The following is a 21,780-nucleotide window of genomic DNA, read 5'->3' on the forward strand; positions in this document are numbered from 1 at the left end:
TAAGAAGATCATTTGTAACCTTCACTAATGCTGTTTCTGTACTATGATGAATTCTAAAACCTGACTGAAACTCTTCAAATAGACCATTCCTCTGCAGATGATCAGTTAGCTGTTTTACAACTACCCTTTCAAGAATTTTTGAGAGAAAAGGAAGGTTGGAGATTGGCCTATAATTAGCTAAGATAGCTGGGTCAAGTGATGGCTTTTTAAGTAATGGTTTAATTACTGCCACCTTAAAAGCCTGTGGTACATAGCCAACTAACAAAGATAGATTGATCATATTTAAGATCGAAGCATTAAATAATGGTAGGGCTTCCTTGAGCAGCCTGGTAGGAATGGGGTCTAATAAACATGTTGATGGTTTGGATGAAGTAACTAATGAAAATAACTATATAATAATATGTGTGTGTATATATATGTGTGCGTGTGTGTGTGTATATATATGTGTGCGTGTGTGTGTGTATATATATGTGTGCGTGTGTGTGTGTATATATGTGTGCGTGTGTGTGTGTATATATATGTGTGTGTGCGTGCGTGTGTGTGTGTATATATGTGTGCGTGTATATATATGCGTGCGTGTGTGTGTATGCGTGCGTGTGTGCGTGTGTATATATATGCGTGTGCGTGTGTCCCTCTCCTGTCCAAACAGCACCCTGAAGTTGAGCCAAACCTAGCATGTACTTTGACATACGGGGAGTGACATAGGCTAGTCATAGTAGTAGCAGCTGTCTCTTCTTGAGGCAGCTTTAGTTCCACCCTAACAGTTATGTGGAATCTGGGATAGATGGGAGGTGATGGCTTTGTTTGTGAAGATGAAGTTTTCATTTCACTCTCTCAATCAAACCCGTCTGGTAAATGGCTGGTTTTGTAATATGATGCCATAAGAAAATTAAATGTGTTAAATCTCAAGGTAATACAAATGGATTTCTCAGCGTTGTACAGATGCTTAAGTTATGATTTTGCATTTATAAAATTGCAGTAGTCTGAACTGGAATTTTAATTTTCAAAGAAAGATATGAACATGTCAATCTGAAAATAACATTCACTTTATAAATGAAGTGATTACATTTCATTTAGATTGAAAAAGTTAATTTTCTACTCAGAGAATTTGTGTCTTTGTAGACTGATCTCATTTGTCCATTATTCAGTGTGGACAGCAACTCAATCATTTGATTCTTTACTTTGGGTGTTATTTTGTTTCTTGTTGTGTTGCTTCCATCATACACTTCTTCTTTCCTTGTTTCCTTCCTTTTTGCAGTATTGCTAATCTCAGTCTGTATAAAAAGTTGATTTGATTTTAGTTTTATTGTCATACATAAACAATCTGCTCAACTCAAGACGGCTTAGAAGAAACTGTTATTATTACAGAGATCAAAACCAAAGCAAACACTGAACAACACCAGCACTAATAAAATAAACCTTCCTCACATTACTTCCAAGCTTTAGCAACAAAAGTGGCCGACTTGTAAATATTAAAAGTAAACAATCATTCCATCCTGTCTCCATCAGTGCTGTGAAACATTTCAGCATTTCAAACATCTCATTCATCAAAGTTCTTACTTCATCGTAGAAGGGACACTCGAAAAGAAAACGAGATTGTCTCTCGACTTCTATAAATCACAAAGCTCAAGAACTCTGTGTTCCTCCTGGATATTTTTAAGTCTGCTGACCTCAAGAGCCAGAGGAAGAATTCTTGGTCTTCGCTGAGCAACCAAAGACCTCTGACTTCTTGTTAAGTTTGCTTTAGCATAAATTTCGGCAGTGTACAGTGCATCTAAAAAGTATTCACAGCACTCTTCTTTCTATGTTTTGGCCTTGTTTTTTGTTTCTTTTGTTATGGCCTTATTCCAAAATGGATGAAATTCATTTTCTTCTTCAAAATTCTACACAAAATACCACATAATGACAATGTGAGAAGGTTTTTTTTTTGTTTTTTTAGATTTTTGCACATTTATTTAAAAACAAACAATCTAAGGCAGGCCTGGGCAACTTGTTCCAGAAAGGGCCAAGAGGGTGCAGGTTTTCGTTGCAGCCACTAACTCCACCGGGTGATTTCACTGATTATCACTTTGAGCAGATGGAATCAGTTAATGAGTGAAATCACCTGGTAGAATCAGTGGCTGCAAAGAAAACCTGCACCCTCTTGGCCCTTTCTGGAACAAGTTTTCCACCTCTGATCTAAGGAGTCACAAGTATTCACAGCCTTTGCCATGGTGCTGAAAATTGAGCTCAGGTGCATTCTACAGCTTAATTTGAGTCCACCTGGGGTAGATTCAGTTGATTGGACATGATTTGGAAAGACACACACCTATAACTTAATTTATGGACATCTATGGTTTGTTTTGTTTGTATGTGAGGAGGAATTGGGTTGTTACTGATCTGGTGAAATGTTTATGTCAATATCACTTTTAGAAATAGATTTGAGAAAAATGTGTTCAATACTTATTTTACTGTCTCTGTCTAGTTTCAGGTTACTTTCTCAAAATGTAACTTTGACGTGAGAGGTAGTGGTGTAAGCAGCGGGAGAGAAAGAAAATTAAACATCATATGTCTGAAGCTGCTCAGCAATTGAGCGCTTTTGATCTTTTACCAATAACACAAACTTAGTAAAGTTAACATACTATACATTAAGGCTGCACTTTTGGCTGATTATTGTCTGTACTAAAAGATGTGCCAGAGTATATGTCACAGCTCTCAAAATTGCGTTATGAAGAGGACACAGAAACAAAGCAACCCACAAGTCACTGGAATACAAGTTGCATTTATTTTTGAAAGACATTAGGCAAGAATTTAAGAAAAAAACATCTGTAACAATCTGGAAGGATTTGGTCACACACTAGCCTGTAGAACATAGGCTAAATATGTATAAAGTTATTTATCTTGTTACCACTATACTGAAATTTTACCAACTGATTTTTTTTTTTTTTATTTAGTCATTTACTACTTTGTGTCTTGTTACAGCACTATTTTTTATGCATGTCTCTTCAGAATATAACTTGTTGGACCTCTTATAGTTGTAAAAAACAAAAAACAAAGGCAAAAATAAAGACCTCTATTCTTGTAATTACAATTTCATAGAAAGTAAAATTTGAAACTTTGTCAAGGCCTCAATAAATTGTTATACGGTTTTATTTTCTCGTGTGCTTTCATAAACAGAAATTAGATATATTTCTTCAATGTCTGTGTTTCAGGCTTTCTCCAGTAAGACGCTGAAACGAACCAGGAAGTTCGTTATTGATGGCGTTGAGGTGAGTGTGACCACGTCCAAGATCATCAGGGATGATGAAAAGAAAGATGAGGAGATGAGATTCCTGAGGTACTGCCAGCTGTCTCAGCAAACACACACACAGTCATACACTCATCTTCAACCGCTTAGTCCAGTCAAAATTCGTGGAGGGCTGGAGCCTATCCCAGCAGTCATAGGTTATGAGGCGGGGTACACCCTGGACAGGACACCGGTCTGTCATAGGCCACATATAGACAGTCAAACACACTCACACCTGCACGCACACATATGGACAATTTAAAGTCTCCAGTTCATCTAACCTGCATGTCTTTGGATGTGGGAGGAAGCAGGCGCACCCAGAGAGAACCAACACAAACACGGGGAGAACACGTAAACTCCACACAGAAAAGCCACAGGTGGGAACTGAACCCATGACCTTCTCGGTATTAAGAACAGTGCTAACCACTAAGCTCACCTTACTGCCCTTAAGTAAACCAATAATTGGAAAAACTGGGTTTACATAATTTCAGTTCATTAGTTGGATTGGTTTACTTGGATTGATTAGTTGGCTTTTAGTTGGAAGTGGAGAAAGAAGAAAGGGCAGCTCCTGAAGAAAAAGCATAGACTGAAAAAAGCTTGCAGTGTGTGTGTGTGTCTCTATCGCTCTGTCTCTCTCTCTGTGTGTGTGGAGGTTCATGGCGTTGATGTCCTTCTGCCCAAAATATGACATCGTTGCTTTAGGAAACTCTACTCAACTTTAATATATTTGTCTATAAATGGCATAGATCGCCAAGACATTTGCTCTTTAGAACGCTGAAAGAAGACAAAAGGATGTTCAAGGACACTTCGGTGTCCTGTCAAATTTATTTTATTTTTGTGGACTCACAATGATGTTACGAGGTCCGATGACGCATCAGATCATCCCGCTGTATGTCTTGAAATGTGAGTGCCAGCTGCTTTTACACATGCGCAGATGCAAAACACCAAAATAAAGCTGATTAATGGTATATATCTACCGAAGAAATCGGAGTATTGGGGAGAAATCCAGGTGTTTTAATCCGATTTCTCATGATTAGATAACGGTTGTTATCGGATAAAGTATATCAGATTTTGCCATTTACAGGACCACTTAATAATCAGATAGCAGCCAGTAATCAGATACCAACCGGATTATGTGCATGTGAACGGGGCCATTGTCAAATGTCTTCTGAGTATTTAATTTGTCCAGTCAGTCAATGAGCTGATCACCATAGACATGGTGATCAGCTCACAGGACTGTAAAGCAGTGCTACCTGCTTTACAGTCCTGTGTTCACACCACAACTGTCCTGTTAAGATCGCTAACCTGACAGCTGTTATTTTCCAAGCCTTCATGTTCGCACTCTTGCGCCATCAGATAAACGTGCGTGGCCTTCTCGTAGACTCATGGAAAAACAACCCATGGACATCAACTACTCTAAACAACAGGACCTGAATGTCTGAAAAAACCAACCAACAAACAAAAAATGGATGTTAACAAAGCAATGCATTCTGGGTCTTTTATTCCTAAATGCAGTCAGGAGAACTGTCATGTGATCTGCCTAACATCTGATCGCACTTTAACATGAGCAGATGATGAAACGCGTGTCACGTTCAGATGTGGAAAGTTTGGCATTAAGTTAGAATTGGTCGTATGTCCTAAATGCTTTTACTCTATTTTTGGTCTCTGTTGTTTCCTGGAATCTGTTGTCATTCCTTCCTTTTTTGAAGTCATGAACTCCGCACAGCCTTGGTGGGACTTGGCTTTGTTTCATGTACTATTTCAGGCATTCTGCACTTTTGAGATTTTGCTCCTTGTCATTACTGAATACAGACATTCAAACACTTTTGGGGGTGGGGGTTAGCTTTGTTTCTGATTTAAAACAAAAATAAGCTTGGATTTGGCCATTGAGTGAGGCCATAGACAGTCCAGATGTCTGAATAAAGGAATGGGCAGTCATTTTGCATGTTCAAGTCAGTTTCAGATGCCAATTATGATGTTAATTGACACATCCACTGCACACTGTAGAACTAAAAATAGTGATTGTTGATTAACAATCATAACATTTACTTTAACAAATGGATACAAGTACATATTTGCAAAATTTGGGTTAAGTACAGGCAGCACAGTAGGAAAAACTACTTTAAAAAATCTAACTTCTAAAATCAAACTCTCAGAATCTCTCAAACTCTCAAAATCAAACTCAGAATAGAGGCTGCTCTCCTTAAGGGGGCACTGTTCTCATTACCACTTTGTGAATGTGGGACTGACATCCTTTTGGTTCTCACTCTCTCCTGGTCCTGGTTCTTGGACTGAGTTGTTTGACAAAATAAACCAGTTTTAGCTAGAGGCACACTCAGTGTTCAAACCTCTGCCCAAGTCACAGACTTCCTTTAATTTAAGTTAACCACAAGCCAAGTTCCAATCTCGAGTCCAATCCTATTCAAAATTCCATATTTATTCATAAGATCTGGATCCTTTTCTGGATCTGACCATAAGTGCATGTGTGGACAGACATTCATGGAATCGTTCCAGTTCATCTTTGAACCTGGTCCCTTGATTTGATCCTGATATAAAATCAATAGGTGGGATCCATCGATTTTATTCTGATTACTCATTTTTGATTGCTGCTCTTTGATCCTTATCATTGACCCTTTATCATAATTACTCATTTTTTATTTGGGTCACTGGTCTTTGCTCTTTGAACATTACAAAGAAGGTTATGTTCCTGCCGCTATTTGTTTTTCCGTCTTGTATGATACTTTAGTCAGGATCAAAGAAATAGGGAAAGGAGTACCTACACATGGATGCCCTTTGATCTGCTCTGTAGCTCAAAGTCTACTTCTCCACCAGATTTCTTTGACATCTGCTCTTGTGTATTACAGACATCCTGCTGACTGTAAAACTAAAACAGAAGAATGGCCAATGCTACATCTACATTTCACATTTGAGCTTTTGATTAGCTTAGTGATTAGCAGTCTAATCACTTCTTTCTATCCACAGGCCCAGTGTACCTGTCAAATTGGAATGTCAAATCTGATTAGACATTCTTCCTAATGTATGATACGGTATCTTGGTAACATACATATGAAGATAATTACTTAGAGACCGAGGTGACAATAACAGCAGTGTTTGGTGAGGGTACAGCTCCTCCAAATTCCTAATTCTGTTTTAGCACCGTTTATGATGCCACCATCTTATTTTATTGACAAGCATGAAATTCTTCCCTACTGTCGGGAAATTAAATGTACTATTTAACAGTACTGTTCAAAACTAAAGTTTTGAACATCAGTGCAGTTTTATTGCAAACATGAGGGTTGATGTGTGTCATGCAGCTTTACATTTGTTTAATGTTATCTATTACTAAATATATTTGGGACTCTTTACCAAGTAATTTTTTAAGTTAGCTGATTTCTTTGGTTTTTATTTATTTATTTATTTTACATTAAGACCTTTGGAGCCTCACTGCCATCTGGTGGTAGGCCAATGACACTGGCTCTACTTAGCCCAAATAATTTTTTACAAATGATATAGTTGTTAAGGTGATTGGGGATCTTGGAGGTTTTCCTCCAGAAGAGCAGTGTTTGAGATGAAGAACTGCACTTTTTTTTTTTTTTAAGGCGTCAGGAGCTGCGTGAGCTGCGTTTTTTGCAGAAAGAAGAGCATCGAGCCATGGCTGCTCTCACCAGCAAACTGGAATCTCAGAAAGAACAAATGCAACGCCGCTTCGACCAGGAGATACACGTGCGTGTCGACCGTGTTCACCTTCATTCATCATCATGACAAAATACCCAGTGAAGATGTGATAAATGGCAACAGCCCTACAGTCATCTTTTTTATTATTATTATTGTTTTTTGTTGTTTTGTTGGTTTTTTTTATTGCTCAAGTCAAGATTGTGTTGGTTTTACCCTGTTGAACCTCCCAGGCCAAGAAGAAGCACTATGACACAGAGATAGAGACCCTGGAGAAACATCAGAAGCAGACAATTGAGAAAATGGAAACAGATCATCAAATTAAACTCAAAGAGGAGACCAAACGCATCAAAGCACAGCAGGAGCGCAACTACGAGAAGTTCCAGGATCAGCAGAAACGCCACAAAAAGGAGGTACATGTTGCTGTGTGACGTGCTGTCAACATTGTAGAAAGTAATAGCCATATTTTTTATGTTATTATTAATCAGTGTTTATGATCCAAAATGTAAAGAATTTTTATTTATCATTTTTGGCCATTCTTACAAGTACCTGACCGATGTAGTGTTTTTTTTTTGTTGTTGGTGCTTCTTTGTGTGTGATTATAGCTGCCAAAAAATGGTACTGATTCCTAAGATTTTGTTATCAAACCCTTATGACATAGAAACATAATTAAGGAATTGATGTTTTACAGTTTAAACATGACGTTTATCATATAACCACCAAGCAATGGACATCACGCTGCCATCACTTGGATTGGCAGTCGTCGTTTGGCATCGCTCAGAATAAAATAAATTTCTCATCCATTTTGGCCTCAGCTAGCTGTCAGCATAGCAACCACTTGTCTTTTGTCGATGTGAAACACCTGTTCTGACTGAAAATAAATGGCAGCTGGTCGCTTTCCCTCAGTCTCTTGTAGTTTTGACCAAAAGGTGAAGGGGGGCCCAGCTATGCTTGACAACACTGTAAACACTGCTGGCAGTGCCCTCTGCCTGATAAAGTACATAATGACACTATAAGTGTTTTTCTTCATTGTGTATTTGGTAAAATCAAAGTTTTCATATTGGCAAAAATGACGCCGATACTGAATTGTTCAGTAAAGGCCTATATTGTCGGTCAAGTGATATATATCGGTTTTTCCATCTGCTTTCTCTCATGTCTAAGTTCTTGTGTCGGACTGTGTGACTACAGCTGAAGGGTCTTCTTTTAATCACTCAGATCAAGCAAAATGCCGATAAGCTCCCCAGAGCTCAGCGTAAAGAGTCGTTGAAGCATATGATGCATAACTTTCAACAAATGAAGCTCAAAGACGTATGTTTGCTAATGTTCTTCAAGAGAGATTTTGAATTATTTTTTTTCCACCCATCACTTCTCTTTCCCCCTAAAATTTGTTTCCCCCTTTCTGTGGTTTAGGATGAGGCATTCTTGGCAGCTCAGAATAAGGAACTCGAAAATGCTCAGAAGCAAATAATCATGAACAACAAGAGGCAGATTGCAGATATGGAGAGGGAGTGTCTCAGCAAGAAGCACCAACTGATCAGAGGTAATATCTGTGTCTACAGGAGATGGTAATTTTATAATCTCTTGGTCAGACAGGTACATGCCAAAGCTGAACATAGACTACATGAATTTCATCCAAATTCTCACAGTTCTGCAGATTGTTGACTTGGAGTGAAGTAGTTACTAAAATGTTTGAATTTTCAGGCTAATTATTTTCCCGATGTAATGTTTGTACCCATCAAAGACTAGACCACAACCTTAATATTCAACAGGCAATGAAAAGCATGAATTGGTGTCAGGAAGTTGTTTGCTTGCATGACTGCAGCTAACTTTGTGAAAATTTAAATTTATTTTCAGGCTGTGTTACACACTGTATTGTATGCTAGAACTTGCAGCACATTCTCTTTTAGTACTTTCCCCTTTTTTCTGTAAAAATCATTGCATGAACAAGAACAGTAGCAAACTGTTTATTATTCAGTGAACGTTTGTGCTGCTGTTACAATATTGAGTGCATGAAATTGATTGTGTGTGCTGTCTTCCTGCACAAAGAAGTATTTTGAATAATTTTGACTCCCTGACCTTTCATTCTTCACTGAGTTCAGAGTTTTGCCTTCATCAACATTTTGATGCAAATGTGATATCTTGAAAACAGGAAGCTATATTTAATGTGGAGGCTGCAGCTCCCCACAGGATTAATTTGATTGTCAAGTTTTTCTTCTTGTCAAACCTTTGCACCAACTCAAATAGAAGTTTACCATCAAATTTGCAGGAAGGCCAGACATTGTTGCATGTTGTGTTTGTGGGTTTAAAGAAAACTTTTGATGATGTGCTGAGAAGAGAGTTACAGTATTATACGAGAGCAGTGTTAGCGAGATGCGGTGTAGGAATGACTAATGGAGGAGGGATTCCATCAAGGATAGGCACTTGTTGGCAGTGGTGGTGGCCTGGTAAATGGACAAAATCAGACATGTGTCTACATAAATTATGATGTCTGCAGACGACATTGTGATTTGTAGGGAACAGGTTGAGATGAGCATGGAGAGGTGTAGATATGCTCTGGAGAGAAGGAGAATGAAAGTCAGCAGTAGCAAAGAGGGGGTTTATGGATGTGGTGAGGGAAGACATGAAACTGGCTGGTGTGACTGAAGATGCAGAGGCAGATGGTCTGTTGTGGTGACGTCTAATGGAAGAAACCTGAAGAATAAGAAAATGAATTCAGATTCAATTGATATAGTTTATGAACTTTTTATCTCATCATACACGTGATAGATTTTAGTTGTACTATTGCTGGGATTGAGATAAAGTTGTTTCCTTTTTGTTCTATTTAGGCTGGGTGACGTGCAATAAACTTAAATTCAGTTCATTACATCTGCCGAGGATGTAATGAAATCATCTGTTTATTTGTCTGTCTGTTAGCAGGATTACGTCAAAACTACTGCATCTCTCATCTCATCTTCAACCGCTTTTCCGGGATCGGGTTGCAGGGGCAACAGCTCTAGCAGGATACTACGGCATGGATTTTGACAAAATTTTCACCACAGATAGATATTAGGCCATTGAAGAACCCATTAAAATTTGGAGGTGATTCTGATCTGAATCCAGATTCTAGATCAAGTTTCACTTTATACTGTATAGGCTTTGAAAGATTACTGTTAGCAGGATTAGGTTAAAACTACTGCACAGATTTTGATGAAATTTTCACCACAGATTCATATTAGGCCATGGATCAAGTTTCACTTTTAGGCTTTGAAGGATTACATCAAAACTACTTCACGCGTTCTCGCCAAATTTGCACCACAGATACAACCCCAATTCCAATGAAGTTGGGACGTTGTGTAAAATGTGAATAAGACAAGATATTTAATGTTCAAACTGATAAACTTTATTGTTTTTGTGCAAATATTTGCTCATTTTGAAATGGATGTCTGCAACACATTTCAAAAAAGCTGGGACAGTGGTATGTTTACCACTGTTACATCACCTTTCCTTCTAACGACACTCAATAAGCGTTTGCGAACTGAGGACACTAATTGTTGAAGCTTTGTAGATGGAATTCTTTCCCATTCTTGCTTGATATATGACTTTAGTTGTCGTATTTTGCGCTTCATAATGCGCCACACATTTTCAATGGGTGACAGGTCTGGACTGCAGGGAGGCCAGTCTAGTACCCACACTCTTTTACTACGAAGCCACACTGTTGTAACACGTACAGAATATGGCTTGGCATTGTCTTGCTGAAATATGCAGGGACGTCCCTGAAAAAGACGTTGCTTGGATGACAGCGTGTGTTGCTCCAAAACCTGGATGTCCCTTTCAGCATTGATGGTGCCATCACAGATGTGTAAGTTGCTCGTGCCATAGGCACTAACACACCCCCATACATCACAGATGCTGGCTTTTGAACTTTGCGCTGGTAACAATTTGGATGGTCTTTTTCCTCTTCTGTCCAGAGGACACGACTTCCATGATTTCCAAAAACAATTTGACGTGTGGACTCATCAGACCACAGCACACTTTTCCACTTTGCATCTGTCCATTTCAAATGAGCTCAGGCCCAGAGAAGGCGGCGGCGTTTCTGTATGTTGTTGATGTATGGCTTTTGCTTTGCATGGTAGAGTTTTAACTTCTACTTGTAGATGTAGCGATGAACTGTGTTAACTGACAATGGTTTTCTAAAGTGTTCCTGAGCCCACACGGTAAGATCCTTTAAACAATGATGTCAGTTTTTAAATGAGGGATCGAAGGTCACGGGCATTCAGTGTTGGGATTCAGCCTTGCCGCTTACGTGAAGAAAGTTCTCCAGTTTCTCTCATTCTTCTGGTTATATTATGGACTGTAAATGATGGAATCCCTAAATTCTTTGCAATTGAACATTGAGAAACATTGTTCTTAAACTGTTGGACTATTTTTTGATGCAGTTTTTCACAAAGTGGTGATCCTCACCCCATCTTTGCTTGTGAATGACTGAGCCTTTTGGCTGAGCCTTTTTGTTCCTTTTATACCCAATCATGACACTCACCTGTTTACAGTTAGGTGTTCTTTGAGCATTCATCAACTTTTCCAGTCTTTTGTTGGAAACGTGTTGCGGGCATCCGTTTCAAAATGAGCAAATATTTGCACAAAAACAAAGTTTATCAGTTTGAACATTAAATATCTTGTCTTTGTGGTGTATTCAATTGAATATAGGTTGAAGAGGATTTGCAAATCATTGTATTCTGTTTTTATTTACATTTCACATAATGTCCCAACTTCATTGGAATTGGGGTTGTAGATATTAGTGCAGGGAAGACTCCACTGGATTTTGCAGATGATCCGTATCCGGGTTGGCGGACGTCAGAAATCTCTGATTGGTCTTGTTATAGTTTAGAATATAGTTTTCTCTCTGCATATGTTGAAAGTTGGAATAAAACCCAACCAAAATATTGATGGTTCTGTAGTGCAAAAATAGTAAACACTCCTCCGTCTATTTAGTTTTTCTTTCAGGATTAGTGCAGTGTCATAACATTTTCTCTGTCTTCTTTTCATTCCTGTTGGATCAGAGAGTGAAGCTACAATTTGGGACATGGAGGAGAAGAACCTTTATGAGAAACATCAGCTACTGAAGCAGCAGCTGAAGGATCGGTACTTCCTCCAGAGACACCAACTTCTGAAAAAGCACGAGAAGGTAAATCATTGGATCACAGCTCCAGCTCTTTATACAAACCTTTTGGTTACATCACCAAAGAGTCAAAGGTAATCTTAGTTTCTTTAATCTTACAGGCAGCAATGTGATATTTAGTCCTTGTTCTGAAAAATGTTTCCAGCAGACTGCATGTTTAAAGTAAACATGCTTTTTGACCGTTAATGTTGATATTGCATGATTCCTGTGTCTGCAGGAGCAGGAACAGATGCAGTGCTACAATCAGCGCATGATCGAGATTCTTAAAAGTCGGCAGCAGCAGGAGAAGGCGAGGCTACCTAAAGTCCAACGTAATGAGGCCAAGGCCCGCTTGGCCATGTTCAAGAAGAGCCTCCGCATCAACTCAACAGGACTCAGTGCGTCTGAGGAGAGAGAGAAAATCAAACAGGTAAAAGGAAGCAGTGGGAAGGGCAGATGTTTAAAAACTTGGTCAACGCCCCATTCAAAGTACACGTAAAGGCTTACCGTCTTCCTCTGTTTGTGTCTGTAGTTTAACCAACAGGAAGAGAAGAAACAAAAGGCCGAGAAGCTGCATCAGCAGCAGAAACACGAGAACCAGATGAGAGAGCTGATTGGTCAGTGTGACAGCAACATGAGAGAGCTGCTGCAGCTACAGGTGACTGATGGAAAACACATTACTGACGGACAACACTGTGCTTATGTAGCTCGAATTCACAAGTTCTCTTTAAAGGTGCCATGAATTATATTTTAAACTCTAATATAGCAGCCAATTCATAGCTGGTGGCATAATGAGAATCAAGCAGCACTCCCTCTGGATGTGTTGTAATATGAGGTTTTGTGTTGCTTGTTTTTATAGCCAGGCCAGCCACGTGTGCATGTTTAAGGCATCAGTTTCAGGCATACTTGTTTGGTGCCTGTGAGTCCCTTTCTGTCAAATAGTTGTCCCTCCCCATGTTTATGAAGAGACAATAGTGTGACCATCCGGATTTCACTGTAGTGTAAGTTGGCAGACAGTAGCGACTTTTCAGAAATCCCCCCCATATATCTGTGTTCAGACTGTTTAAAAAAAAAATACATTTTCTGATCAAGAACCGATTCAAACGAGTGTTGGACAGAATGTTTCATGAGGCTTGTTCTCAGACCACTTGATCACACAGCGTACATACCTGATAAAACTGAAGACCTTCATATCTCCGTCTGGGGCAGACAGGCGTCATGAAATATTCTGTTCTTTACTTATCACGCTGACACAAGAGACAGGCAGCACAAGGTTTTGATATAACACATAACATTCAGATAAAAAAGCGAGCATGTCACTAGCATACAAATGTCAAATGCAACACTCTCTATCCAGTCACATAACTGTACTGATCCATGCAATAGGGTAAGACCCACCCACCTGGGGGTCGGTCGAGCACAGGCTTAAAAACGTAGGTGGGGCTACATGTTGGGGCTCTTGGTTGCAACGTAGAGGGGACGCTTGCTCCAAGGCCCCAGTGCTGTAGTGACTCGCTCTTCATTCCATGCATTCTGGTTTTGAAGTCTGTGTCCTGTCAGTCTCTGAGTCTTCAAGTTCGCTCACCACATACAACCCTTGGCAAAAATTATAGAATCACCAGCCTCGGAGGATGTTCATTCAGTTGTTTAATTTTGTAGAAAAAAAGCAGATCACAGACATGAGACAAAACTAAAGTGATTTCAAATGGCAACTTTCTGGCTTTAAGAAACACTATAAGAAATCAAGAAAAAAAATTGTGGCAGTCAGTAACGGTTACTTTTTTAAACCAAGCAGAGGGGAAAAAAAATATGGACTCACTCAATTCTGAGGAATAAATTATGGAATCACCCTGTAAATTTTCATCCCCAAAACTAACACCTGCATCAGATCAGATCTGCTCGTTAGTCTGCATCTTAAAAGGAGTGATCACACCTTGGAGAGCTGTTGCACCAAGTGGACTGACATGAATCATGGCTCCAACATGATAGATGTCAATTGAAACAAAGGAGAGGATTATCAAACTCTTAAAAGAGGGTAAATCATCACGCAATGTTGCAAAAGATGTTGGTTGTTCACAGTCAGCTGTATCTAAACTGTGGACCAAATACAAACAACATGGGAAGGTTGTTAAAGGCAAACATACTGGTAGACCAAGGAAGACATCAAAGCGTCAAGACAGAAAACTTAAAGCAATATGTCTCAAAAATCGAAAATGCACAACAAAACAAATGAGGAACGAATGGGAGGAAACTGGAGTCAACGTCTGTGACCGAACTGTAAGAAACGGCCTAAAGGAAATGGGATTTTACATACAGAAAAGCTAAACAAAAGCCATCATTAACACCTAAACAGAAAAAAACAAGGTTACAATGGACTAAGGAAAAGCAAACGTAGACTGTGGATGACTGGATGAAAGTCATATTCAGTGATGAATCGCGAATCTGCATTGGGCAAGGTGATGATGCTGGAACTTTTGTTTGGTGCCGTTCCAATGAGATTGACTGCCTGAAGAGAACATGTAAATTTCCACAGTCATTGATGATATGGGGCTGCATGTCAGGTAAAGGCACTGGGGAGATGGCTGTCATTACATCATCAATAAATGCACAAGTTTACGTTGATATTTTGGACACTTTTCTTATCCCATCAATTGAAAGGATGTTTGGGGATGATGAAATAATTTTTCAGGATGATAATGCATCTTGCCATAGAGCAAAAACTGTGAAAACATTCCTTGCAAAAAGACACATAGGGTCAATGTTATGGCCTGCAAATAGTCCGGATCTTAATCCAATTGAAAATCTTTGGAAGTTGAAGAAAATGGTCCATGACAAGGCTCCAACCTGCAAAGCTGATCTGGCAACAGCAATCAGAGAAAGCTGGAGCCAGATTGATGGAGAGTACTGTTTGTCACTCATTAAGTCCATGCCTCAGAGACTGCAAGCTGTTATAAAAGGCAGAGGTGGTGCAACAAAATACTAGTGATGTGTTGGAGCGTTCTTTTGTTTTTCATGATTCCATAATTTTTTCCTCAGAATTGAGTGATTCCATGTTTTTTTCCCTCTGCTTGGTCTAAAAAAGTAACCGTTACTGACTGCCACAATTTTTTTTTCTTGATTTCTTAGTGTTTCTTAAAGCCAGAAAGTTGCCATTTGAAATGACTTTAGTTTTGTGTCATGTCTGTGATCTGCTTTTTTTCTACAAAATTAAACAACTGAATGAACATCCTCCGAGGCCGGTGATTCCATAATTTTTGCCAGGGGTTGTAAAATTATCAGGAGGAGAACTAGGCAAGAAAATCTACTACACTAGAATGAACAAATGTCTTGCTCTTGCTTTTCTCAGATAGAGAGCCCTGTGAGCTTCTAAATTCTCCAACAGGTTTTCTTTCTCCTCAGTACAGAGAAGGCGGGTTATGATTTGTGGCCAAAGTGTTTTGGTCTGACATGCTGGTGTTAGTGTGACTAAATTGTGTATAGAACATGAAAGACTATGATGATGAGCTCATGTTTCAGGTGTTTTTTCAGGTGTTTTTGGTCACTTGTGCATGGCAGCAATGGTGTGTACTTTCTAACGAAGCTTTGTTTGGTTCCACAGAATGAAAAATGCCATTTGCTGGTTGAAAATGAGACTCAGAAGCTCAAGTATTTGGATGAGCAACACAACGTGGAGATGAAGGAGTGGAGGGATCAGCTAAAACCCAGAAAGAGGGTAAAGTTCTACTTTAAATGTTGCTCTGAATAACAAATGCATTTTTATGTCCATTTATTACTTTTAATGGCATTCACTTATTTTAATTTTACTTGATTATAAAATTTGTGAATTTGAAAAAAAAAATCAGTGTCTTTGGAAGGTTTTGAAAATAGACATGGGTCTTTAAGTGTTTAAATCTGCATATTTCTGCAAGACAGAAATGTCTATTTCTCCGCGTACATCTTCTGCTATTGTGTCTTTGTCTATTCACCCCACCATCTGTAACATTAGACTTTGCACAGAACTATAAGTTGGGGAGTAACCGTGGTGTGACGATCACACCACAGTTCAACCAACTTAACTAACAATCACGGTCATTTTGATGCCATACCAGCAACATTAATTAATTAAGACATTTTGCTAGATTTCCTGTCTGACAAAGGTGTTTCACACACGCATGAAAAATGCAAATACAAATTAAACAAAAAAAAGGCATTTCAGCAATTGGGGAAGAAGAACACGATTGCCGTTCAGTTATACGAAGTCATTTTTCTACTCTCCACCTTGCTGAACATTCCTCAGCCACACAGAGCTCTGTGACTGGCAAGATTTGGGTAATAAAAATAATCTAACAAAGGAAGAGGTGTTGGAGAGTCTGTATGTACAAGCTGAAATAAGAAAACGTTGGGACGATATGGAAGATACACAAGAAAAACGCAGTGAGCCTTACATTTACTTTAAATGGACCTAATTTATATTGCGCTTTTCCATCTAAATCAGAAGCTTGAAGCACCTTAGAGTGTTGCTTTTCACCCTAATGTCACCATGATGCCGTGCACAGCGACAACTGGACATCGGGAGCAACTTGGGGTCATTGAAAGTTACTTGTCCAAGGGCCCTGAGTGATTTTTCGGTGTGTTGTAGATTTCAACCGAGGATCGTTTGGTCTCAACCACGAGCCCACACCTCCCCTTTGACTCCTGTTTCATTGCAGACCATATGAACCTAAATATTTCATGTTTTGTGTGGTCAATTTAATTTCATTTGATAATATACATCCATTCCTGCATTTAAAAAAAGTTGAATGGTACAATTTATGGTCTAGTGGTTAAAGCGTTGGACTTCAGACCAGAGAATCCTCTGTTCAAATCCCAGCCTGACTGAGAAAATCACTAAAGGCCCTTGGGCAAGGCCCTTAATCCCCTAGTTGCTCCTGGCGTGTTGTGAGTACCTTGTATGGTGGCACCCTCACATCGGGCTGAGTGTGAGGCATTATTGTAAAGTGCTTTGAGCGTCTGATGCAGATGGAAAAGCTCTATATAAATGCAGTCCATTTACCATGATCCAGGGTGGTTCCAACTGGAGTGGTACAACTGTAATGGTAGTGAACCAATATGCAAACTGATTGTAACCCTTGCACAGTCTTCTCTCGACCTTTAATTTTCTTCTTATTAATGCACCAATCAGTCTGTGCCTCCCACAAGAAGAGCACAGCCAGTGGTTGGGCAGTGGTTGGCACCCTTAATGTCCATCTAGATCTGTGTATGTTAAATGAAGCTGCTCCCAAGCAGATATCTTTGCAGGTGAATGAAGGTCCAAGTCTTTAAGGTCCTGGTACAACTCATCTTTCTCTGTTTTTGTGAGACTTTGATGTGAACCATTCACCTTCTAAGGCGAAGACGGGATGTCTTTTGTACTAGGTCTCTTCAGAGGATCCTTGGGTACTGCTGGAATGACTTTGTGTCAAATAAGCGGTTACTAAGAGAGACTAAGATGAGGATCATTTGCAGTGTGAGGAAGCGCCAGCATTGTCATTTTGGCCATGTGGCCCTTTTCTCTGTGCATGATCCAGTATGCAGGTGTCTGAGTATTGAGGACCCCAGTAGCTGGATAAGGCCAAGGGGACGCCCACGTTTCACCTGGCTGTGGCAGAGAGATGGTTACTTTAGACTTGTGGGAATGGACTGGTTGTCTGTATGGGTGATTGCCATCCATGACCCAATGGAGCTCCATGGTTTGGTGGATGTGGCAAAGTGCAGCATGAGCTCATGCTCCCAGACATAACTTGCGTTATGTCACTCAAACTTCATCCACAGATTGTTTTCTCATCAGCAGAGTACAAGACAGACTGAATTTCTAATAAAGCAAGTTAGTTCCCAAGATGGGTACGTTCCTGGTTAAAACACTAGTAGGCCCAGAGAGCAGACTTGTCCCTTTCACACCGGGCCCACTTCAAGTTGGTTCCTGTTGCGTCATGACAACGCAGGAATTTCTGCATCAGGTGCGCACAGCAGGGGGCAGAAAGGGGGTGAGGACGCAGCCTGCAGGTTCTCTCCACAGAGGACTCAAAGTGCACAGTTTGGCTGCAGACAGACTGCACTCTGACTTCTCTTCTAGTTTATATTTGTTCTTGAGCTGAGCAGCAGGTCTGCGCTCTGAGTTCTGTTATAGTTTATCTTTCCTCCTGTGACCGAGATGTGCGCACGCGTGTGCGCAAACAAACCATCCATGAGTAAATGTGGAAATGTCTGGAGTTGTACTTCATGTGGACATGTCCTGTCTCTGGCAATCAGTCTGAGCAGGACTTATGTCCTTTTTTTTTAACAGTGATGAGAGAGTTTAAGGGGAGAACAAGGAACTAACTGCCTGCAGTCTGACAGTTTTTTTTTTTTCTTTTAATTGTTCACATGTGTGCGCGTGAACGAATCGTCCGTGAGTGGAATGGAGATGTCCGAACTTTTTACTGGATGTGGACATGTCCTGTCTCTGGCAGTCAGTCTGTGAGCAGGACTTATGGATTTTATTTAAATACTTTTGTGAGAGTCTTCTCTCACAAAGGCACGGGAGCAAGGAGCAGCAGCTGGTGCAATCAGCAGCATTTTTTTTCTGTGCTCTTTTTGAGCATGTAGCCTTTACTGCGTTGTGTACATGGTATAAAACAATCCTGCATGATTTTTACTGCAGGAACAATGGAACACAGCAGGAATCATAAATTGGTGTCAGGCAACGTTGTCTTGTGAGTGTGTGGCTTCCAGTCATGTTGAGTACCGTCCTGTTGCTCTGACTTGTGCTGAAACCACTTAATTCTGCATTGAGCACAGGATGCAAACAAAAATTAAACATGTTTAAACATGTTAAACATTAAACATGTTAGGGTGAGAAGCTCGGTCACTCGGGAGGAGCTCGGAGTCGATCCGCTGCTCCTCCACGTTGAAAGGAGTCAGTTGAGGTGGCTCGGGCATCTTTTCCGGATGCCCCCTGGACGCCTCGCTGGAGAGGTGTTCCGGGCACGTCCCAATGGGAGGAGGCCCCGAGGAAGACCCAGGACACGCTGGAGGGACTTCATCTCTCGGCTGGCTTGGGAACCCCTTGGGGTTCCCCCGGATTAGCTTGGGGAGGTGTGTGTGGCTCGGGAGGTCTGGGCGGCTTTACTTGAGCTGTTTCGCCCGTGACCCGACTCTGGATAAAGCGGGAGAAAATGGATGGATGGATGGGTTGAGTTTTTGTTTTTGGGTTGAACTTTTTGGGGCTGAATATTTTGATGCTAAACAAATTCAACCTTAGAAATTCAACTTTAAACTGATTTTGATGCTAAAAAAAAATTCAGCCTTAGAAATTCAACTTCAAACTCTGATGGCACAGATTTACTTTCCATACGATCCCCTAGTTTTATATTGTTTTAGGTTGAATTTTTTAGGTTGATGTTTTTGAGGCTGAATATTTTGATGCTAAACAAATTCAACCTTAGAAATTCAAACTGATTTTGCTAAAAAAAATTCAACCTTAAAAATTCAAATTCAAACTCTGATGGCACAGATTTCCATCCAGAGACGGCCCATACTAGCACACACAGTATGTTGGGCTGATGAAACTTCATTGAAATAGGCAGTTTGGCTTTTGTCACAACAGGTAGCAATCTCTGTGGGTGTGGCTGCAGGGCCGAGTGTTACCGTGGAGACCTCTCAATATGTTAGCATATTGCGAGGAATTAACATGTTTTGCAAAGAGGAGGGGGTAAGCAGCAGCCTTGGAAATGTCTGGGCCTACAAATGTTAAACACTCTTTATGCAACATGAGAGGTTATGTCAAAACAGATTTTGCTCTGACACTATTGTTGGTGTGTAGCTACAGAAAGACTGCATCACTTTTGTTTCTACTTTTCAGGCCCTTGAAGAGTCGTTGTCCACGAAGAAACGGGAGCAGGACGATTTCTTCCATATGAGTTCTGACAGCCCAAACCCCAGTTCTCCCAACAAAGTCTCCAGGTTTATGCCTTACCGACATGCTTCCAACACATAAAAACAGCGGCTGTGACTTTTCACTTTTCTCCCGGCCATCGTTTGCACCTGCATCACCCGAAGGCGTTCCGATTGCCTGCAGTCTTACCTTTTATTTGCTTTACCAATAATTGTATATTTCCCTTCATTTAAGTTGATTTAAAGTTTTAATGAATATTTGTTTTAATATGCATTCAGATATTTTTGTTTAGTTTTTAACTCAAATATTGTATCAGGATTCATGACTCTGATGTATCAGCTCTCTGTCACACAGTATATGTTTCCAGTCAGTGTTGTGGTTTGATTTCTGTTAATTATTGGTTATTAATGAAACAGACTGAGAGTCTGTAGCTGCCAGTTAGTCAGTCTTAGTGAGTAAATGTCAACCAACAACAACCAGCTGGAGAATTTGTGTTGCACGAACGAGAGTTTCCATTAATGCCTTTAAGTGAGGGAAGAAGCACTTTTTGTTTACACAACTGTTGTTTTCTAAATGTCACCAAGACTGCAGAACAAAGCCCATTTTTATCCCTTTCACCTTTTGTGGCCTGATTAACGTCCTTCATTTTCTTCTTAAATTCTTGCCAAATGCATGTCAACCATTGAAAGTCATTACTGTAAACGCAGGTTTTAATATGCATCCCTTTTTGTTTGATAGCTACATCTGAAGGATCTAATTTGTATTTGTATTTTTTTATTTGTATTTTGTGTGTGTATCTTGTTTGGGGTATGAGGCTATTTTCAAAATCAGAATTTAACTTTTTTTTTTATTAGTAATGAGATTTAACAAAAAGGGAAGAGTTGTTTTCTGTTGTGTTTTACTGTAAATTCTGTCACACTGGATGGAAGCTGAACAAGCCAAAGTAAAAATACTGCTGCAATCCTTGAAGGATGTTAAGTGGGGTATTTAAAAATGTATTAAGTGCGTAATTATACAACAGTCTGTGCAGTAAATGCGCTGCCTGATAACCAGAGTGCAATATTATTTTTCCTGAGCTTAAGAGGTATATATTTTTTTCCAAAAACTTTGCCTTTATTTGCACTGATATGGGAAATGTAGTTTAATTCCAAAACTATGTAAATTATTTTTCTTGAAACAGTTGTTTAGTATTTCACTAACATCGAAATACTGTGTATATTTCTTTAATATAGTATCTGATTTTTGGAACGTCACCCTTTATATCATTTTTACATGAGTTTGATCTGCTGTAAGAAGCCTTGAGTTTGCAATAACCTCAAACTTACAACCTTGTTTAATGATGGACTGGTTCCACCTGCAGATTTACACCAAAGGAGGATTCAACTTGATCTCAAGTATTTAAACCTGTTGTAAAAATTCTAATGGCTCTCTGACTTTGTCTCAGTTTACATAACATTATTTCTATTTAGGGGTCATGACTATGAATGAAACTGTTTCAGAAGGAACCACTGTTGTAAACAACTCTTAATAAATAAATGTAGATTTTCTAATTACTGCATTGTTGGAGGATCTTTAAAATAACGTAGCCCAATTTTAAAATGTAATTCATGTTATGTATACAGTGTCTAATCATAAAAAAATCATCTCCAAGTGCGATACAAGTACAGTCTCAATGTTTACACTTACCATGAGTAGGACAGAGTATCTCGTTTAAATTTTTGTAATACTGGTGCTAAGTCAATACTTTAAAAATTTTAATCAACCTACAACACCAAGGTTCATGTGAAATAAACCATTTTTTGTGTAATTGCTTGAACA

General features: G+C 39.6%; 1 protein-coding gene across 1 annotated transcript in view; it reads left to right on the top strand.

Moving 5' to 3' along the window:
* Positions 1-21,515, top strand: part of stk10 (serine/threonine kinase 10) — a 162,024-nt gene extending 140,509 nt beyond the window's left edge. Inside the window, 10 exon segments of the mRNA XM_034178004.1 lie at positions 3,192-3,316; positions 6,865-6,988; positions 7,171-7,350; positions 8,153-8,245; positions 8,348-8,477; positions 11,974-12,098; positions 12,310-12,501; positions 12,604-12,729; positions 15,670-15,783; positions 19,930-21,515. Of these exon segments, the coding sequence (XP_034033895.1) occupies positions 3,192-3,316; positions 6,865-6,988; positions 7,171-7,350; positions 8,153-8,245; positions 8,348-8,477; positions 11,974-12,098; positions 12,310-12,501; positions 12,604-12,729; positions 15,670-15,783; positions 19,930-20,064 (1,344 nt within the window). The 3' untranslated portion in view covers positions 20,065-21,515.
* The last annotated feature ends 265 nt before the right edge of the window (positions 21,516-21,780 follow it).

This window comes from Thalassophryne amazonica, chromosome 9, assembly GCF_902500255.1.
Source record: "Thalassophryne amazonica chromosome 9, fThaAma1.1, whole genome shotgun sequence".
NCBI lineage: Eukaryota > Metazoa > Chordata > Actinopteri > Batrachoidiformes > Batrachoididae > Thalassophryne > Thalassophryne amazonica.